At 39.5% G+C, this 20,781-nt stretch overlaps 1 protein-coding gene across 5 annotated transcripts in view; it reads right to left on the reverse strand.

Annotated features, from left to right (window-relative positions):
- The window catches only part of LOC127844448 (histone-lysine N-methyltransferase 2C-like), a 99,984-nt gene that overhangs the window by 18,763 nt on the left and 60,440 nt on the right, over positions 1–20,781 (reverse strand). For all 5 annotated transcript variants that reach the window (XM_052374657.1, XM_052374656.1, XM_052374658.1 and 2 more), the window contains 9 exons: positions 19,064–19,315; positions 18,571–18,771; positions 16,920–18,028; positions 12,516–12,664; positions 11,722–11,891; positions 3,701–3,855; positions 2,148–2,303; positions 1,389–1,739; positions 805–880 (listed from right to left, as the gene is read on the reverse strand). In XM_052374657.1, coding sequence (XP_052230617.1) covers positions 805–880; positions 1,389–1,739; positions 2,148–2,303; positions 3,701–3,855; positions 11,722–11,891; positions 12,516–12,664; positions 16,920–18,028; positions 18,571–18,771; positions 19,064–19,315 — 2,619 coding nt within the window. The remainder of the gene's footprint in view (positions 1–804; positions 881–1,388; positions 1,740–2,147; positions 2,304–3,700; positions 3,856–11,721; positions 11,892–12,515; positions 12,665–16,919; positions 18,029–18,570; positions 18,772–19,063; positions 19,316–20,781) is intronic.

The raw sequence follows: 20,781 nt of genomic DNA on the forward strand, positions 1-20,781 counted from the left end.
CATGTTCTGGGAACACTGGAATTGATGCAGGTGTCTAAAGTGTTGTCTTAGACATCATCTGCACAGGCTTATCAGGGACGACACTTTCTGCCCAAAGTGATTTTTTGCTATGAACAGACTTCTTTTATAACAAAACATAACAAAAAAGCAGGGAGTGTCATCACTGATTAGCCTGTGTGGACTGCACAGGCTAATCTGGGATGACACTTTAAGCACATGCACACTATTTACTAGACAATTTGCTGGAGTCTGTAATACTAAGTTAAACTTCAGCACACTCTTCTCATTATGCAAACATCAATAACTTATGTTTTAAGGAACAAGATATTTAATAAAAATTGTGCTTCGGGAAAAAAAATTGTGTGTTGTTACATCTCAATTTTAGCTGATGAAGCATAAGAACTATCCTGAAAAAAAGTCAAGAAATGGAGGCAAACATTATAGCTTGATTGTATTGAAAGCCGTATGCTCATATAGATGTTCTAAAGTAATTGAGTAGGGAACCAACCCTGGACTTCCTGGTTGCAAAGCAAACACCTTAAACACTCAATTGTTGAGACATTGACAGCAGAATTGACACCTTGTTTAATAAAAAATGTATACAACAGGGTTCATACCGAAACTTCCAGACAAAATTCAAGTACTTTTAAGCATTTTTCAAGATCAAAAAGTGAAAATAAAAAGCACTGTTTGTATAACAACGCATTTTGTTTAGTCTAAATAAGACATTCAGCGTTTTTCCTCGCCCAATGTTTATGCAGTCTCAATATTGCAAACATTAAGGATGAGTCATAAGGCTGGTACCTGGTTTGATCTGATGTTCTCTGAACTTTTCAATCTGCTCTTGCTGTTGGTACGTGTCACTGAATGGGTTGTTATCCTACAATATCAATTTAAGTTATTTTCTACTTTTTTTAATGTCATAAATATCTATTGTGTTTACGCAAATAAAATATTCTGTATTTACGATGTTAATGTCACCAAAAATAAAATAAGCCAAAAGTAAGTCTCACTAATGAAAATATTGACATACAACTTTACAGAATTTATTATATTTCCAATACAAAACAATAATATCATACGACAAAAATCCACAATTACCCTTACCTTTGCAGATTCATTACATCAGTAGCATTAAACAATTTAAGTTTTTGTTGCAGAAAAACTGGGGTAACTACATGTGTGTCAAATGTCCTCCCAAATTGCACAGGCTAATCAATTAACTTAACTTCTGTCTTAAACTGGATTTTCATTTTCCAATTAACGAAAAATTCCATAAAAGAAAAGTGTCATACCTGAGTAGCCACTGCAAACAGGGCGACGTTTTACGCACATGCATTAAGTCCAGTTTTCTCAGAACGAGGCTAAGTTTCAAAGGCCACACTTACCCCTATAGCCATCCTAGGCTGGGGCCCTGCCCCCATCAGATGTGGGCGAGGCATCCTCTGACCTGGACCAGGCCCGCCTAACCCTGGCGCCCCCACCCCGGGGCCCGCCTGTCGCAGCCTCTGTTGCACATACAGGTCATACTCCTGCTTCTTGCTGGCTGTGAGACGCGTGGACGGAGCCATACCGGGCATGCGGGGCGGAGGTGGCTGCATTCCCGGCTGCATTCCAGGCTGCTTTCCCGGCCCCATTGAGCCTGGGGGCATATTGGGGGGCATATTGGGAGGCATTCCAGGACCTGCCCCGCCCACCTGGGATGGCTGCCCATGCAGGCTCATCTGACCAAACCTCTCCTGTTAATGATAATAATTTTAATATAACAGTCAAACCTTCAATTTGGGAATTATAAGACTTTGTTTGGGAAAAAAAGACGCTTATTACCATTCAGAATATGACCAAACAAGAGATGTGTTTGTCAGAAACACAATGCCACCTATTGCCTCTTTGAAGCCATATATTTGACCTTTGATCTTGAAGGATGACCTTGACCTTTCACCCTTCAAGATGTGCAGCTCCATGAGATACACATGCATGCCAAATATCAAGTTGCTATCTTCAATATTGCAAAATTATCGCAAACTTTAAACTAAGGTTTAAGTTTTGGGACACACACAATGACAGACAGACAGGCCAAAAACAATATGCCCCCGATCCGGGGCATAAAAATGTTAAACAATCAGCAAAAAAGATCCCTATGTGACCTGTTGCTTGCGCTGGTAGTCCTGTATCTGCAGCTGGTGCTTGGTCCTCTGTTTCTTGAGTGTGTCGAGCTCCTTGTTTAGCATAGACACCTCCTGGTTGGCGCGCTCTAGCTCGCTCGCGTCATGTGCAGCCATCTCCTGGCCATTCTTCTTAGCCTGTCATAGGGGAAATAATATCTTAAACATGGCTTTTGTATGACCCAGCTAAAAAAAATGGTGTTTTTTATACATGTACAGCTAGCTATTCCCAGGTCCTGTGTAAACAGCAACAGACCTTTCTCTTTTGCCAGTCATAGAGGAAAATAAAAAGTGAAACAAGGATTTGAATGACCCAGCTAAAAAGACTAGTGGTTGTTTTTATGTGTGTGCTCTATTAATCAAGTTAAATATTAGAAAATAATAACTTATTCTTACAAGGAGCATGCCAGATTGAATATTGTACATTGAAAAATGTAGGAGTAATTGTTGTTAAATATTTAAGTTCATGTCTTCGTTCCGATATACAGGCCAACAGTTCTACTCTAACAAGTAAACCTTTTCCCATTAAAAAGACTCATGAAAATCTGTAGATCCATATCCAACCAACATAAAACCTGAACAGCCTGCAAGTTAGTTGAGGGTGTTCATGTTTTATGCTCTTTGCTGCTCATCAGTACCCTAAAGTTGGAAATGAAGCCTTTGAAACTTAAATCTATAAAGAATGGTCTCTTACATAGCTTCATTTTGGAAAAACTGGGTTTTATGAATGTAAGCAAAGTGTAATCCCTGATGAGCCTGTGCTATCTACACAGGCTAATAAGTGACGAAAATTTCCGCCTAAACTAAATATTCGTTAAGAGACTTTCTTATAATGAAAAATTAAGTAAAAACGGAATTGTCCTCCATGATAAGCGGCCTGTGCAGACTGCACAGGCTTATCTGGAATAACACATTACGCTCATGCATTAAGTCCAGTTATTCCAGAATAGGGCTGACTTAAATGTGATTTTCTAAGGGACAACAAACAAATCACAATTTATTGTGTGGTAAAGTGTTAAGCTCACCTGTCTGTTTCTGGCATTGATTAAGCTCACCTGTCTGTTTCTGGCATTGATTAAACTCACCTGTCTGTTTCTGGCAATGATTAAGCTCACCTGTCTGTTTCTGGCCTTGATTAAGCTCACCTGTCTGTTTCTGGCATTGATGAAGCTCGCCTGCCTGTTTCTGGCATTGATTAAGCTCACCTGTCTGTTTCTGGCATTGATTAAGCTCACCTGTCTGTTTCTGGCATTGATTAAGCTCACCTGTCTGTTTCTGGCATTGATTAAGCTCACCTGTCTGTTTCTGGCATTGATTTAGCTCACCTGTCTGTTTCTGGCATTTATTATGCTCACCTGTCTATTTCTGGCATTGATTAAGCTCACCTGTCTGTTTCTGGCATTGATTAAGCTCACCTGCCTGTTTCTGGCATTGATTAAGCTCACCTGTCTGTTTCTGGCATTGATTAAGCTCACAAGTCTGTTTCTGGCATTGATTAAGCTCACCTGTCTGTTTCTGGCATTGATTAAGCTCACCTGTCTGTTTCTGGCATTGATGGCCTTCTTGGTCCTTTTCTGTTTCTGTATCTGCTGCTCCACAAACTTCACCCTCATCTCCAGGTACTCTCCGTGCTGGTTGAGCCACGAGTTGTATAACATGTGCTGCTGACCAGAGTCAGCCATGTTGTCCACTGAAACATTCAATGCAGTGGATTTTTTTCCCCTTTTCAGGAATGAGGTCAAGGCCCTTAGGATAGGGTAAAAAATAGGAATGGGAATCGTATCCGAAATCGGTATCCGGATAACCTTATCTGCTATCTGAATATATCCGGATATCCGTATTCTTTTGTAAGTAAACAACAAAAGTCTTTCACTATCAGCACAACACTGTAAATTTGTTCATTTGATCTGTTAACAGAAGAACAAACAATATAACGCATTTATATGATTTCTTCATTTAAATTATTTTATTTATGAGAGCGATATCAGTCGAAAAATACGTACACGGTAATTTCTTTTAAAAAACTACAGCGTTAAAAAACAACAACCCATAACCCAGCATACTACGATATATACATTCTACATTCATCAATACATTCAATTTAATTTCATTTTTATTCGCTAAGATTCACTGACCTAAGGTTTTTCTTCATGACAATAATTGCATCAACTAAGTCGCTATTTAGTCTGTTCCTTAGCTTGGTAAGTACCAAGCCCGCGGACGAGAATACACGCTCAGACGGAGCCGATGTTGCCGGAACTGCCAGAATACTTAGGTAGTGCGTTCAGTTACAGTGAACGTTGGCCAATGATCGATCGTTTTCCGATTCGGTCTTATTGAACGATTGGTTTCGCTAGCGAACTACCTCCCAAGAGGGTTCGCTTCAGTTCGCTACATTCGCGGCGAACGGAGCATTCAATAGCGAACAATAGCGAACATTCGCTGTAACTGGCGACATATGTCAGATTGGGAAATCGCGATTTGTTACGATTATAAACATTTAGAAATTCACAAAAATATCTCGCAGTAATCAGTTCAAAAGATTGTTAATACAACAATAATGACAAACACAACTTTTTTATACTTTTTTTTTATAACAGATAAATCATGATTAACCAGTTGAACTTGTATTTGATTGGGCAGAAATAATTTTTCCATACTGTTTCACCCGTCGATTGAAGCCAAGTAGCCAATGGGTGTCACTTATCGGAAAGTAAGGACCATAAAACAAAACACGGAGGCGCAAGTTGGCAATTGTGCAACTCAGCCATTATCACCAAGGTGATCGGGAACTGGCAGGGGCACTTGCTGAGCAACAACCAATTAATGGATTTATGTCAGTCTGTAAACGATGAGGCACATAGTGTGAATAACACAAGGGGTAATATTGTTTAATCAAGTATTCGGATCCTCTTTTACAATTCCGATACTTGACCAGTATTCAGATATCCGGATATCCGGATAATCGTTACCATCCCTAGTAAAAAATCATTTTGAATTGGGAAATTGGGGTTGCTGTGTTTTTGCTAACATATACTTTAAAATTGAGCATACAAGTGATCTCAATATAATATTTAACAAGCAAATTCGTTGAATTGATATCCCCCGCCATTATACTTCTGGACACAAAAGTTTTCTGGACACACAAAAAAAAAGCATTTTTTCAAGATACAAAGGGCCATAACTCTTTTATTATCCGATGGTTTACAATGCTATTTGGTGTGCATCATCCTCTTATCCATATATATACTCAAACCAAGCTTCAATGAAATCTGCCAAAGCACTTTCAAGATATGGCTCCGGACACAAAAAAGCATTTTTTCAAGATACAAAGGGCCACAACTCTGTTATTAAAAGATGGTTAACAATGCCATTTGGCGTGCACCATCCCCTTATCCATATATATATATACTCATACCAAGTTTCAATGAAATCGGCCAAAGCACTTCCAAAATATGGCTCCGGACACAAAAAAGCATTTTTTCAAGATACAAAGGGCCATAACTCTGTTATTAAAAGATGGTTTACAATGCAATTTGGCCTGCATCATCCTCTTATCCATATATATATTCTCATACCAAGTTTCAATGAAATCCGCCAAAGCACTTCCAAGATATGGCCCTGGACACAAAAGTGCCAGCCGGACGGACGGAAGTACGGACAATGCAAAAAACAATATCCCTCCGCCTATGGTGGGGGATAAAAAAGGTTCACTTTGAAAAGCTGGCTGAGAGATTATTAACACAAATCTGATATTGATTAAAAAAAAAGAATTCCTTTATGTTTATTTTTTTTTCATTAAATTGTTTTTTGGAAACCTTCCATTGGGATAATCATGGCTGTCATTCGGGGAAACAAGATACTATAAAGATTGGTTATGAATTTCAGCCCCAAATTCAACAAACAAAACAAAAAGGAACAACATCTGAACAAGATTGGTGAAAATCGGATGAAAACAACTTGAATAAGAGAGCGGACACGGACCGACTTACAGACCGACAGACAAACAAGCTCACTCCTATATACCCCCCTAAACTTCGTTTGTGGGGTTATAATGAGAGAAAAGATGGCTTGGTTAATAAAATAATGGACGAATCAACCAGAAGTTATTGAGCATGTGATGGCTCCCAGAGTCGGCTATGCCTTCCACTAGAACGCACACAATTGGGTGAATAAATAAATTAGCCAATGAATGAATAAATCTATGAATGAATAAATCTATGAATGAATAAATTTATGAATGAATCTTTTAATGAATTTGAATGAATGAACAACTGAATGAATGAATCTATGAATGAATTTATGAATTAATTTATAAATGAATTTACGATTGAATGTATAAATTAATGAATATATGAATTAATGAATGACTGGATGGATATATCATTAATGAGCAAATATTTTGCCATTTTATCAAAGAAACACAATGTTATTTGGCAATGGATAAATACATGAATGAGCAATGGAATTGATGGATGGATTATTTATACCTATAAAAGCACATCTTATTCATTGCATCCCAAAGGTTTTTTTGTCACAATATTGCACTATATATTCAGATAAAAGGAAACGTCTTGTGGGGCATAACTTTGGACAAAATAATACGATGGATGGTTTAGCAACTTAACAATTTCAAAGGGCCATAACTCTCTAATAAATCATCTAACCAGAACCCACTAATAACATGCGCATCTCCTCAAGGGAGTTAAGCTTCCCATAAAGCTCCATTGAAGTCCAGTCAGTAGTTAGGGAGAAATAGCCCAGACAAGAATTGCACTATATGTACAGTTTATAGAAAATTTCAAAGGGCCATAACTCTGTGAAAAATCATCCAACTAAAACCTGCTGATATCATGCACATCTCGTGTTGGTAGTGAAGCTTCCCATAAAGTTTCATTGAATTCCGGTGATAAGTTGCTGAGAAATAGCTTGGACAAGAATTGCACCATATGTACAATGGAAAATTGTAAAGGGCCATAACTCTGTAAAAAATAATCCGACCATAACCGGCTGATAATATGCACATCTCCTGTTGGTAGTGAAGCTTCCCATAAAGTTTCATTGAATTCCCGTAATAAGTTGCTGAGAAATAGCTCGGACAAGAATTTCACTATATGTACAATGGAAAATTTCAAAGGGCCATAACTCTGTGAAAAATCATCCGACCAGAACCGGCTGATAATATGCACATCTTCTCTTCGTAGTGAAGCTTCCCATAAAGTTTCATTGAATTCCGGTGATAAGTTGCTGAGAAATAGCTTGGACAAGAATTGCACCATATGTACAATGGAAAATTGTAAAGGGCCATAACTCTGTAAAAAACAAGAGCACCGCCTTGCGGGTGCAGACCGCTCATCTATTTTCTTTTTAAAGGTGAAGGGACTCTCATTTTCAATCACAAAGGAGGGAGGAGTGGAGTGAAGAGGGGTGTATAGTGTGGGGTTGTGGACATTTATTACATTATCTTCCAAAAAAGCGAAAAAAAAAAAAAAAAAAAAAAATCGGGGGGGGGGGGGGGTATAGTGTGAGGGTGTGGTGATAATTTGTGAGATGATCTTAAAAAAAAAAAAAAAAAAAAAAAAAAATCAAAAAAAAAATTTGGGGGGGGGGGTGGGGGGGGGTGGGGTGGGGGTATAGTGTGAGGGTGTGGTGGTCATTTGTGAGATGATCTTATAAGAAAAAAAAAAAAAAAAAAAAAAAATTAGGGGGGGGGGGAGGGGGGGAGGGGGGGGAGGGCACGGGGGATGGTTTGGGTGAAGTCTATTGTGGTATGTCAGGTAAGAGTAGTTTCATCAAAGTATCAATCAAATCTAATCATAAATAAAGAAGTTATGGCAATTTTAGCAAAATTTAATAATTTGACCTTGAGAGTCAAGGTCATTCAAAGGTCAAAGTAAAATTCAAGTTGCCAGGTACAGTAACCTCATGATAGCATGTAAGTATTTGAAGTTTGAAAGCAATAGCCTTGATACTTCGAGTGGATCGAAACACAAAATTTAACCATATATTAAAAGTTACTAAGTCAAACAAGAGCACCGCCTTGCGGGTGCAGACCGCTCATCTATTTTCTTTTTAAAGGTGAAGGGACTCTCATTTTCAATCACAAAGGAGGGAGGAGTGGAGTGAAGAGGGGTGTATAGTGTGGGGTTGTGGACATTTATTACATTATCTTCCAAAAAAGCGAAAAAAAAAAAAAAAAAAAAAAAAAATCGGGGGGGGGGGGGGGGTATAGTGTGAGGGTGTGGTGATAATTTGTGAGATGATCTTAAAAAAAAAAAAAAAAAAAAAAAAAAAAATCAAAAAAAAAATTTGGGGGGGGGGTGGGGGGGTGGGGTGGGGGTATAGTGTGAGGGTGTGGTGGTCATTTGTGAGATGATCTTATAAAAAAAAAAAAAAAAAAAAAAATTAGGGGGGGGGGGGGGAGGGGGGGAGGGGGGGGAGGGCACGGGGGATGGTTTGGGTGAAGTCTATTGTGGTATGTCAGGTAAGAGTAGTTTCATCAAAGTATCAATCAAATCTAATCATAAATAAAGAAGTTATGGCAATTTTAGCAAAATTTAATAATTTGACCTTGAGAGTCAAGGTCATTCAAAGGTCAAAGTAAAATTCAAGTTGCCAGGTACAGTAACCTCATGATAGCATGTAAGTATTTGAAGTTTGAAAGCAATAGCCTTGATACTTCGAGTGGATCGAAACACAAAATTTAACCATATATTAAAAGTTACTAAGTCAAAAAAGGGCCATAATTCCGTAACAATGACAACCAGAGTTATGCAACTTGTCCTTTTACTGTACCCTTATGATAGTTTGTGAGTGTTCCAAGTATGAAAGCAATATCTATGATACTTTAGGGGTAAAGTGACCAAAACATAAATCTTAACCAAATTTTCAATTTTCTAAGTATAAAGGGCCCATAATTCCGTCCAAATGCCAGTCAGAGTTACATAACTTTGCCTGCACCGTCCCCTTATGATAGTTCATAAATCTTGCAAGTATGAAAGCAATAGCTTTGATACTGTAGGAATAAAGTGGACCTAAACACAAAACTTAATCAAATTTTCAATTTTCTAAGTATAAAAAGGGCACATAATTCTGTCAAAATGCCAGTCAGAGTTACATTACTTTGCCTGCACAGTCCCCTTATGATAGTTAGTAAGTGTTGCAAGTATGAAAGCAATAGCTTTGATGCTTAAGGAATAAAATGGACCTAAACACAAAACTTAACCAAAATTGTCAATTTTCTAAGTATAAAAAGGGCACATAATTCTGTCAAAATGCATGCCAGAGTTATCTAACTTTGCCTGCCCAGTCCCCTCATGATAGTAAGTAAGTGTACCAAGTTTGAATGCAATAGCATTGATACTTACTGAGAAAAGTGGAACTAAACGCAAAACTTAACCAAAATTTGCAATTTTTTAAGTACAAAAAGGGCACATAATTCTGTCAAAATGCACGCCAGAGTTATCTAACTTTGCCTGCCTAGTCCCCTCATGATAGTAAGTAAGTGTACCAAGTTTGAATGCAATAGCATTGATACTTTCTGAGAAAAGTGGACCTAAACGCAAAACTTAACCGGACGCCGACGCCAACGCCAACGCCAACGCCAACGCCAACGCCAACGCCGACGCCAAGGTGATGACAATAGCTCATAATTTTTTTTCAAAAAATAGATGAGCTAAAAAGGGCCATAATTCCGTAACAATGACAACCAGAGTTATGCAACTTGTCCTTTTACTGTACCCTTATGATAGTTTGTGAGTGTTCCAAGTATGAAAGCAATATCTATGATACTTTAGGGGTAAAGTGACCAAAACATAAATCTTAACCAAATTTTCAATTTTCTAAGTATAAAGGGCCCATAATTCCGTCCAAATGCCAGTCAGAGTTACATAACTTTGCCTGCACCGTCCCCTTATGATAGTTCATAAATCTTGCAAGTATGAAAGCAATAGCTTTGATACTGTAGGAATAAAGTGGACCTAAACACAAAACTTAATCAAATTTTCAATTTTCTAAGTATAAAAAGGGCACATAATTCTGTCAAAATGCCAGTCAGAGTTACATTACTTTGCCTGCACAGTCCCCTTATGATAGTTAGTAAGTGTTGCAAGTATGAAAGCAATAGCTTTGATGCTTAAGGAATAAAATGGACCTAAACACAAAACTTAACCAAAATTGTCAATTTTCTAAGTATAAAAAGGGCACATAATTCTGTCAAAATGCATGCCAGAGTTATCTAACTTTGCCTGCCCAGTCCCCTCATGATAGTAAGTAAGTGTACCAAGTTTGAATGCAATAGCATTGATACTTACTGAGAAAAGTGGAACTAAACGCAAAACTTAACCAAAATTTGCAATTTTTTAAGTATAAAAAGGGCACATAATTCTGTCAAAATGCACGCCAGAGTTATCTAACTTTGCCTGCCTAGTCCCCTCATGATAGTAAGTAAGTGTACCAAGTTTGAATGCAATAGCATTGATACTTTCTGAGAAAAGTGGACCTAAACGCAAAACTTAACCGGACGCCGACGCCAACGCCAACGCCAACGCCAACGCCGACGCCGACGCCAAGGTGATGACAATAGCTCATAATTTTTTTTCAAAAAATAGATGAGCTAATAATCCGACCATAACCGGCTGATAATATGCACATCTCCTGTTGGTAGTGAAGCTTCCCATAAAGTTTCATTGAATTCCCGCAATAAGTTGCTGAGAAATAGCTCGGACAAGAATTGCACTATATGTACAATGGAAAATTTCAAAGGGCCATAACTCTGTGAAAAATCATCCGACCAGAACCGGCTGATGATATGCACATCTTCTCTTGGTAGTGAAGCTTCCCATAAAGTTTCATTGAATTCCGGTCATTAGTTGCTGAGAAATAGCCCGGACAAGAATTGCACTTTATGTACAGTTAATGGAAAATTTCAAAGGGCCATAACTCTGTGAAAAATCATCCGACCAGAACTGGCTGATAATATGCACATCTCCTCTTGGTAGTGAAGCTTCCCATAAAGTTTCATTGAATTCCGGTCATTAGTTGCTGAGAAATAGCCCGGACAAGAATTGCACTATATGTACAATTAATGGAAATTTTCAAAGGGCCATGTGAAAAATCATCGGACCAGAACCCGCTGATAATATGCACATCTCCTCTTAGTAATAAAGCTTCCCATAAAGTTTAATTAAATTCCGGTCATTACTTGCTGAGAAATAGCTCGGACGAGAATTGCACTATATGTACAGTCAATGGAAATTTTCAAAGGGCCATTTCTCTGTGAAAAATCATCCAACCAGAACCCGCTGATAATATGCACATCTCCTCTTTGTAGTGAAGCTTCCCATAAAGTTTCATTGAATTCCAGTCATTAGTTGCTGAGAAATAGCCCGGAAAAAAAAAAATGCACGGACGGACGGACAGACGAAGCAGCGACTATATGCTTATTATATTTTTAATAATTTAATTCAAGCAGAAAGTGTTGTCGCTGGGATGACACGTTATGCATATGAAGCTAACCCTTAATTCAAGAGCGGTACTTAGATATATTTGTACGCACCAGGTGTAGATGGTTTCTGAGGAGGGGCCATTTGCCCCTGAACGCCCACTGGCCCCTGGTTCACACCAAACGGGGGCATACCCTGAGTGTGCGGGCTCATGGGCCCAGGCATTCGGGGCCGCATCCCGCCCATATCTGGTGCTGCAAACATGCCTGGCTGGCCGGGGTGCCTGATTGAAAGATATCTATTTTAAAGTTAAAATCAACACACACATTATCATGTACATCAAGAGGCATATACATGTACCTTGGCATTTAAATCAGACACACATAATCATGCAATAGCAGCAGGCATAAGTTTCAATTTAGGGTGAATCAGTTAAAACAATAAATAATTGTCAATATGTTGCTTCTAGGTCTGCAACAAATCCCTGTTACTGATGACGTAATCTGGAAATTCCGATTTTCCTCCTTCTCATGGTGGATTACATAATTACAACTTCTTTTCAAAAGGCAACAAATGTGTCACAAATGAGGGAGTACATAATCTATTAAGGTCTGACATGTGAAACTTTTGACAGCACTTGCTTAAGCTGTTAAAATTTCATCGGGAAACTTTGGACATCATTTTCAACATTCAGGAGATCTAGGACAGTATTGACAAGTTGGTACCCATGACGCCATATTAGCAAAGTCTGTGCATGACATCACCATCTTTTTATAGACAGGTATTTTCCTAAAACAATACTCAGCATGTTACTTAAAAACGCCAGAGAAATCCATCTACAAACACATACGCCCAAATCCAATGTCCAAACTTTGAGGGATTCACCAAACAGTCCCCTACGGCTTACCTGACCAAGCCCTCCATACGTGGTGGCATGCCCACCATGCCCATGTGGGGGGGCGGGCGTGGTCCCATCATGCCCTCAGGTCTCACACCCCCCGTCCTCTCCAGCATGGCCTGCTGCTCACGCTGCCGCTTTTCCTGCTCCAGCTTCTCCTGGCAAACAGCAGGGATATCAATGTATATATGAGGGAAAAACGTGCAGAGATATCAATGTATATACACTGTTACTCCAATATAACGCTCTCCATTGTAACGCTGAATCCAATATAACGCGGGTGGGTCTTGGATCCCGTTTTTTCTCTAACCTTCCATTTATGATTCAAATCCATGTTATGCAACTTCATGTTTTTTCAGACAATTCAAAGATGGCAGCGATCACATCTTGATTGCTTTATTCAACCGTCCGTTGAACCGATTTTAATCGCTTCGAGGTTAAACAACACCGACCGCTAATTGGTTTTAATCTGTTGTGTAATGTCAATAAAGGTGTGAAAAACTCGCGTGTCAGTGTTTATTACATGTATTCCCTATCAGAGCGGTTAGGTGCGCTAATTTCAATAAGATAAGTGCAAGTGGGATAATTAAAAAATTTAAGTTATTCAAAACGATAAAAACATTCTTACTTTGATATGATTGCAGTTTGACTATATTAAAGGAGCGGCTTTGAAATATACTGCGCACAGTATAAAACAAGTTTTTCTGTCATTTCATTATCATTCTAGTATTCAGTCATTTAATCTTTCAGTTCGTGTACGAAAAATTTATTAGATAATCCAGACGATTTATATACATGCTAACGCAGTGTAATTGTTAATTGAGATTCACTTTCATTTTTTCCCGGTATCAGAAAGTCCCCGGAAAGCACGTTTTTTGCATGACGGTGTATGACGCAATAAAAAATTTATTTGTACATGTATCGTATTGCATTAAATCTAAATTTAAATTCGCTCATCCAATGAAAGCTCTGCCCCATGATGCACTGTTCTCTTTACACTTCTGAAAATGGCGTATGCATATAGTTGTGTTTGTGAAATTCATAAACATATTTATTGTCATAAATGTTCAAGATTATTATTTTTTTAAGTGATGTTGTAACTTGATTGGATTATCGGATAAATGTGCACATTAGAAAAGCGGTATGTATACTGTTATCGATACGATTCAGTTTATATGCATGTATTTGCGGATGACAACACAGCATGGCAATACATACACAGGACCTATATTACAGGCTATACTATACCTGTTTTTATAGCCCCCTGCAATAAATGAGCTCAAAACTTATAACGCGGATCCATTTATAACGCTGTTGCGTGGCTTGGACCCCGTCATCCGCGTTATATTGGAGTTACAGTGTATGAGGTTGCCTGGCAAACAACAGGGATATCAATGTATATGAGGTCACCTGGCAAACAGCAGGGATATCAATGTATATATGAGGTCTCCTGGCAAACAGCATGGATATCAATGTATATATGAGGTCTCCTGGCAAACAGCATGGATATCAATGTATATATGAGGTCTCCTGGCAAACAGCATGGATATCAATGTATATATGAGGTCTCCTGGCAAACAGCATGGATATCAATGTATATATGAGGTCTCCTGGCAAACAGCATGGATATCAATGTATATATGAGGGAAAAATGCAGAGATATTAATGTATACAAGAGGAAAAACTTGCTTAACCCTTTACCACTTAGATACCTATTTTCACGCATTTGTAGTCCCTTAGAAAGTTACATTTAATTAACTACCTTCTAACTAGATTCAAGTTTTAAAGGCTTCATTTTCAACCCTCAGATACTGATGAGTAGCAAACGACAACAAACCTGAACAAACTGCGAGTTACTCGCCAGCTGTTTTTGTTTCATTTTAGGCATTTTCACTGTATTTCTGACGGGAAAGGGTTAATGCATGTGCCTAAAGTGTTGTCCAAGTTTTAACTGAGCCAATCATAGGCTAACCAGGAAAACACTTTCCGCCTAGACTTGATTTTTGTTACAAAGAGATGGGTCCACAACTTGTAAAGGAGCTATTTTCCAGACATTTAATTAATGGTTCAACGTATACTATGTGACAAATTTAATGCAAATGAGCCTCACTCTGTGAAAAGGGAGGTTCAGTGCATGTATATAATGTGCTGTCCCAGAGGTTCAGTGCATGTATATAATGTGTTGTCCCAGAGGTTCAGTGCATGTATATAATGTGTTGTCCCAGAGGTTCAGTGCATGTATATAATGTGTTGTCCCAGAGGTTCAGTGCATTGTAATGTGTTGTCCCAGAGGTTCAGTGCATGTATGTAATGTGTTGTCCCAGAGGTTCAGTGCATGTATGTAATGTGTTGTCCCAGAGGTTCAGTGCATGTATATAATGTGTTGTCCCAGAGGTTCAGTGCATTGTAATGTGTTGTCCCAGAGGTTCAGTGCATGTATGTAATGTGTTGTCCCAGAGGTTCAGTGCATGTATGTAATGTGTTGTCCCAGAGGTTCAGTGCATGTATGTAATGTGTTGTCCCAGAGGTTCAGTGCATGTATGTAATGTGTTGTCCCAGAGGTTCAGTGCATGTATGTAATGTGTTGTCCCAGAGGTTCAGTGCATGTATGTAATGTGTTGTCCCAGAGGTTCAGTGCATGTATGTAATGTGTTGTCCCAGATTTGCCAGTGATGTCCACATAGGCTAATCAGGGAAGATAATTCCAGTTAAACTGGATTTCTGTTTAGAAGAGACTTCCTTAAAAGAAAAAGTATATAAAAGTGGAAAGTGTCATCCCTGATTAGCCAGTGCGGACTGCACAGGCTAATCTAGGAGGATGCTTTACGCAGATGCATAAAACACCCTTTTCCAAAAGCATAGCTTAAATGTGTCAACAACCTGTCAAAAGGAGTTAAGGAGCTATTTTCAGGTTGATTTACTCATCATTTAACATACAAAACAACACAAAACAATGAAAAAAAATCAATTGTTAAATTAAACAAACAAGACAGCTTTGATAGTCTTTAAATGCTCATCTTAGTTCAGTGACACCAAGTTTTGAAGACTTGACCAAATAGATAGGTAAGAGACATAGTAAGAGAACAATAGACCTAAATGAACAAAATATGTGTATATAGAGCATGGAAGCACACAAATTTCAAATTTCTCTAATCCTACCTTAATGTCAAAGAAAAGAAATTCACAGGGGTTTTCATGGCCTTTTGGGAAAAGGAGTCTCGTCAAATGGAATTTTTTAAATTGCTCAAATAGCAAGTTTGGGATTATTTAATTACATTAATCGACAAAATGGACCAGATTAGGATTTTTTATCAAAAATTTAAAAATATTGACACATTAAACAATTATTTTAAATTAACATTTTTGTTTTAACTTCAATTGATAGTCTGTTCACAGGCATCATGCAACTGGGCAGGGATCAACTCAATATCATCCTGACACAAAGAATTGCCAGCAGTTTGTTAAGGAATCAAATCTGTTAATTCGGAACAACCCAGAGCATCGCGCTTTCTGATCTTTTTCGCATAATACTGGCTCCTGTTCGACGGCACGTTTATGCTCTCAGATAATAAGGGACACTTGCAATTGTAACCACTCAGTATATTCCCTGTATCACCGCTATGTTGCATACGGAAATTGGCGTGAATTTCTAATCAGACAATATTATTTTACTTTGACATGAGTCCGGAATCCCACGTAAAATAAATTGTGTCCATATCTCCCACTGATCCAAAATACTGTATAGTTCAATTTGCGGGCCATTTTAACTCTAATGCTTAGCTCTGGTTTTAAACAGTACAAACCCCAGTTTAAACATGCTTGACACTGCATTCACAAGTAAAATCCTTCCAGGTCAAGATGAATTTCTAATTTGTAACTTTATCTCTAAATCTTACATGATGGAGCCATGTTCAGAACATGTCGCTGTGATTGAGGGCTGAAATGCTAGTCTCCGCATGCTACACAACACATCCCTACTTTAATTTTCTACCAACAAACCCGGATTTAAAACTTTTAAAAAGCAAATTCGTTGAATTGATATCCCCGCCAATTTTTTTATTTTGTGACAAACGAACGGACATAATGACAGACAGATCGAAGGAATGACAGACGGAATGAGGGACAGACGGAATGACGTAGAATGCCTATTCTATATCCCTCCACCTTTTGCAGGGAATAATAAGCACTCAATTTATTTATCTTTTCTTCTATAAAAAAAAAATTAATTGGTGGTTGGGAAAGAACACTTTTGGGATCTGATCTATTTGATTTGGGATCAGGTCCATTGAAAGACTTTTTAACCCCCGATTCATTTACATTTGAATTCATAGTTTCATTCGAAACTTTTGCCTCTGAAACCGTAAAACATAAACAATCCCAGAAAAAACAAATTACCATTGAATTTTACTCTACCTGTTCCAGTAAATCCTGTATAAGCAATGGCTGATCCTGTAAAAGCTGTGAGCGACTGGTTGCTGTGGACGCAGCTGAAGAAGACGTGGGCATGTTAGCAGCCACCGACATGGGCGCCATGGGAGGTTGGGGCATATACTGTGGTGGTCGTTGCTGCATTCCTGGGCCTGTGGGTCTCATACCTGGATTGTACATGCCTGCAGGCATCTGACCTTGGACCAGCTTTCCGGGTGAGAGAGGTGGGTGGCCTGGAAACAAAGGTCGCATACCAGGTAGCATTTGTCTTATTCCTGGCGACATTTCACTGCCACTGATGGGAGGCTGACTGTGAGGAATTTGATGCTGCTGGGAAACAGGTAGTGAAGTTGGAGGTCGTGCACCAGGCATTTGTTGACGTAGTTGCTGCTGATTGAACATGTGACCTGGCTGACCTGGGTGCATCCCTCTTGGAGGCATGACTTGCTGGGGAAACTGTCCCTGCGGAGGGAAAGGGCCACCAGGGGTCATGGTGGCACGGGGCGAACGCAGCATTGGCATGGGAGGGGTGGGTGACTGACTGTATGTGGAGACGGGTGATCCCTGCCCCATCATTGCGGACACCGGCTGACCGGCGCCTGATATCATGGCAAACGGGGACTGCGATTTTGGGAAAGAACCGGCGTATGGCGACTGAGGTGCAGACAATGAAGCCTGGGCGGACGGAGAGAATGGGGATTGCACGCTTTGTTGTGAGAACGGAGACTGTTGTTGCTGAAACACCTGGCTATCCCCTGGTGTTCTAGGAGATGGCTGACTCTTTGGTGAGGGCATGACTTTTGGTGAAGGCGACTGCTGGCTGAGACCAGTCTGGTGCGGCGAATGTACTGACCCAGACTGGTAGGGGACAGAGCCTGGGCCCCGCAGAATATTTGGGTCACCAGGGGTTCCAGGGGCTGAGAGCGGTTTGGAATCCTCCAGGTCCTTTCTTGAACTCTGCCGTGACAGGGTTGGGGTGACGGGTTCTTGCTTGAAGGATTCCTCAGCCCGCCCTTCTGCCTTTCCTTCGCTGAACTTCCTGAACTGTGCTTGGAACTCATTTATCTTCTTTTTGTCATCATCTGATTTCTCTCCTACAGAAACCCAAATGGAAATTTTAAAGTAAAGAATTAAATTTACTTTCATTATTGCATTTAAGTACATGAATTCCCATACAAAATAGGGTGTTGATTTTATTGTTTCTTGCAGCAAAATTCTACTACTCATCATTCTACACTTAAGCAAATTGCAAACAAAAATTTACAATTTGATCTTAAAAACTGGATTTAAAAAAAAAACAACAAGATATGTGTTTGTCAGAAACACTATGTCCCCTTCTGCGTCGCTTTGAAGCTATATATTTGACCTTTGACCTTGAAGGATGACCTTGACCTTAACCATTCAACACTCAAAATGTGCAGCTCCATGAGATACACATGCATGGCAAATATGAAGTTGCTATCTTCAATATTGCAAAAGTTATGGCAAAATGTTTAAGTTGGAACAAACAAACAAACAAACAAACAAACAAACAAACCAACCAACCAACAGACAGGGCAAAAACAATATGTCCCCCATTATAGTGGTGGGGGACATAAAAATTCCCAAAAATGTTCCTATTGATATGGCCAATTACCTTCAGTCTTGTGCTTTACTTCCTTCTTCAACCCAGGCTCCTCTTTGAATTCCCTCTTGCCATCCCCAGGCACTAACTTTTGGTCCGTTTTCTTGTCACTTGGTTGATTCACGTCGGCCACCAGGTCGTCAAATATGGTCCGATCACCTGGGTCAAGATCTGGGTCGGCGTAGGACAAGATGTCGAAGGAGCCATCCTCATCTGTGAAGGGCAATAACCAATGGTTGATAAAAACAAAAATTAACTATTAATGAACACAAACTCATTACAATCCATAACATTACGACCTCACCTTTGTTTTGGATTTCTATTGTTCCTAGTTCAGGAAATATCCCATAAATGATTTTCTTCCATTTAAGGGATGAAATCTGAAAAACTGAGACAGTATACTCCCCACATCACTTTGTAGCCATCAATGCAATTCAAATTTTAACTACTTCAACTAAGGTGACGCCAGACATACATAATAAAAGTAATCGACAATTCTATTTACTCAAGAAATCCCCAAGATCGGTGTCCTCATGTTTGTAATCCGCCCCCACAGGAGCAGTAAGTCTCGACTCCACCGGCCCCTGATTAACTCCTGCTGCCCCGGGACCCTGGTTGGTTGCCTGGATACCAGCTCCAGGGGTGGAGGGGCCAGCGGTAAGGGGCTTGTCTGGTTCTCCTGCTTCTTTCAAGTAGCCAAGCTTCTGGGCTGTCTGATGCACTTTGGAACGAATATTTGAGAGTTCCGTCCTCTTGTCTGAAATTGAATGAATCTTGTATACAAGACTAAAGTTAGATATTATATAAAAGACTTAAGTAGAAAAGTGTATACAAAACGTAACCACTTACCACTGAAGATAGGCACTTTGACCTTTTTAAAATTAAATTAAAGACCTTTCTTAATAGATTCAGGTTTTAAAGGCTTAATTTTCTACCAAAAGATACTGCAGAGCAGCAAACAGCATAAAACCTGAACAGACTGTGAGTACTTCTCTAATCATGCTATAATATGAGCCCCTCTCTGAGGAAAACTGGGCTTAATGCATTTGAGTAATGTGTTATTATCCCCACGCTTTTTGAAAAAAAGGTGGGGATATTGTGGTTATCTCCGCCGTCCGTCCGTCCATCTGTCCGTCCGTCCGTCCTGGCCACTATCTCCTCCTACACTAAAAGCACTAGAACCTTGAAACTTACACACATGGTAGCTATGAGCATATGTGCGACCCTGCACTATTTGGAATTTTGATCTGACCCCTGGGTCAAAAGTTATAGCGGTTGGGGTGGGGCCGCGTCAGAAATTATCACTCATTTTTTTAGGTTATTTTACATTTACTTCTTTATTTCTACACCGATTCACTTCAAATTGATACTGGACCTCTCTTATGACAATACGGTCAATCTCAACCATGCATGGCCCCATTCCCAACCCTGGGGCGCCCCGCCCACATAGGCCACACCCACCAAAAATTTCCATTTACTATAATTTTTTCATTTCTACACGGATTCTCTTCAAATTGATACTGAACTTTTGTTATGACATTAGGGTCAATCTCAACTATGCATGGCCCCAATCCCAACCCTGGGGCGCCCGCCCACATAGGCCACACCCACCAAAAAATTCCATTTACTATATTTTTTTCATTTCTACACGGATTCACTTCAAATTGATACTGAACTTCTCTTATGACATTAGGGTCAATCTCAACTATGCATGGCCCCATAACCAACCCTGGGGCCCCGCCCACATAGACCACACCCACCCAAAATTGCTTTTACTATAATTTCTTCATTTCTACACCGATTCACTTCAAATTGATATTGAACTTCTCTTATGACAATACAGTCAATCTCAACTATGCATGGCCCCATTACCAACCCTGGGGCGCCCCGCCCACATAGACCACACCCACCCAAAATTGCCTTTTACTATAATTTCTTTATTTCTACACCGATTCACTTCAAATTGATACTGAACCTCTCTTATGACAATACGGTCAATCTCAACTATGCATGGCCCCATAACCAACCCTGGGGCCCCGCCCACATAGACCACACCCGCCCAAAATTGCCTTTTACTATAATTTCTTCATTTCTACACCGATTCACTTCAAATTGATACTGAACTTCTCTTATGACAATACGGTCAATCTCAACTATGCATGGCACAATTACCAACCCTGGGGCGCCCTGCCCACATGTGTCACACCCACCCAAAATTGCCTT

This window comes from Dreissena polymorpha, chromosome 9, assembly GCF_020536995.1.
Source record: "Dreissena polymorpha isolate Duluth1 chromosome 9, UMN_Dpol_1.0, whole genome shotgun sequence".
NCBI classification, from domain to species: Eukaryota; Metazoa; Mollusca; class Bivalvia; order Myida; family Dreissenidae; genus Dreissena; species Dreissena polymorpha.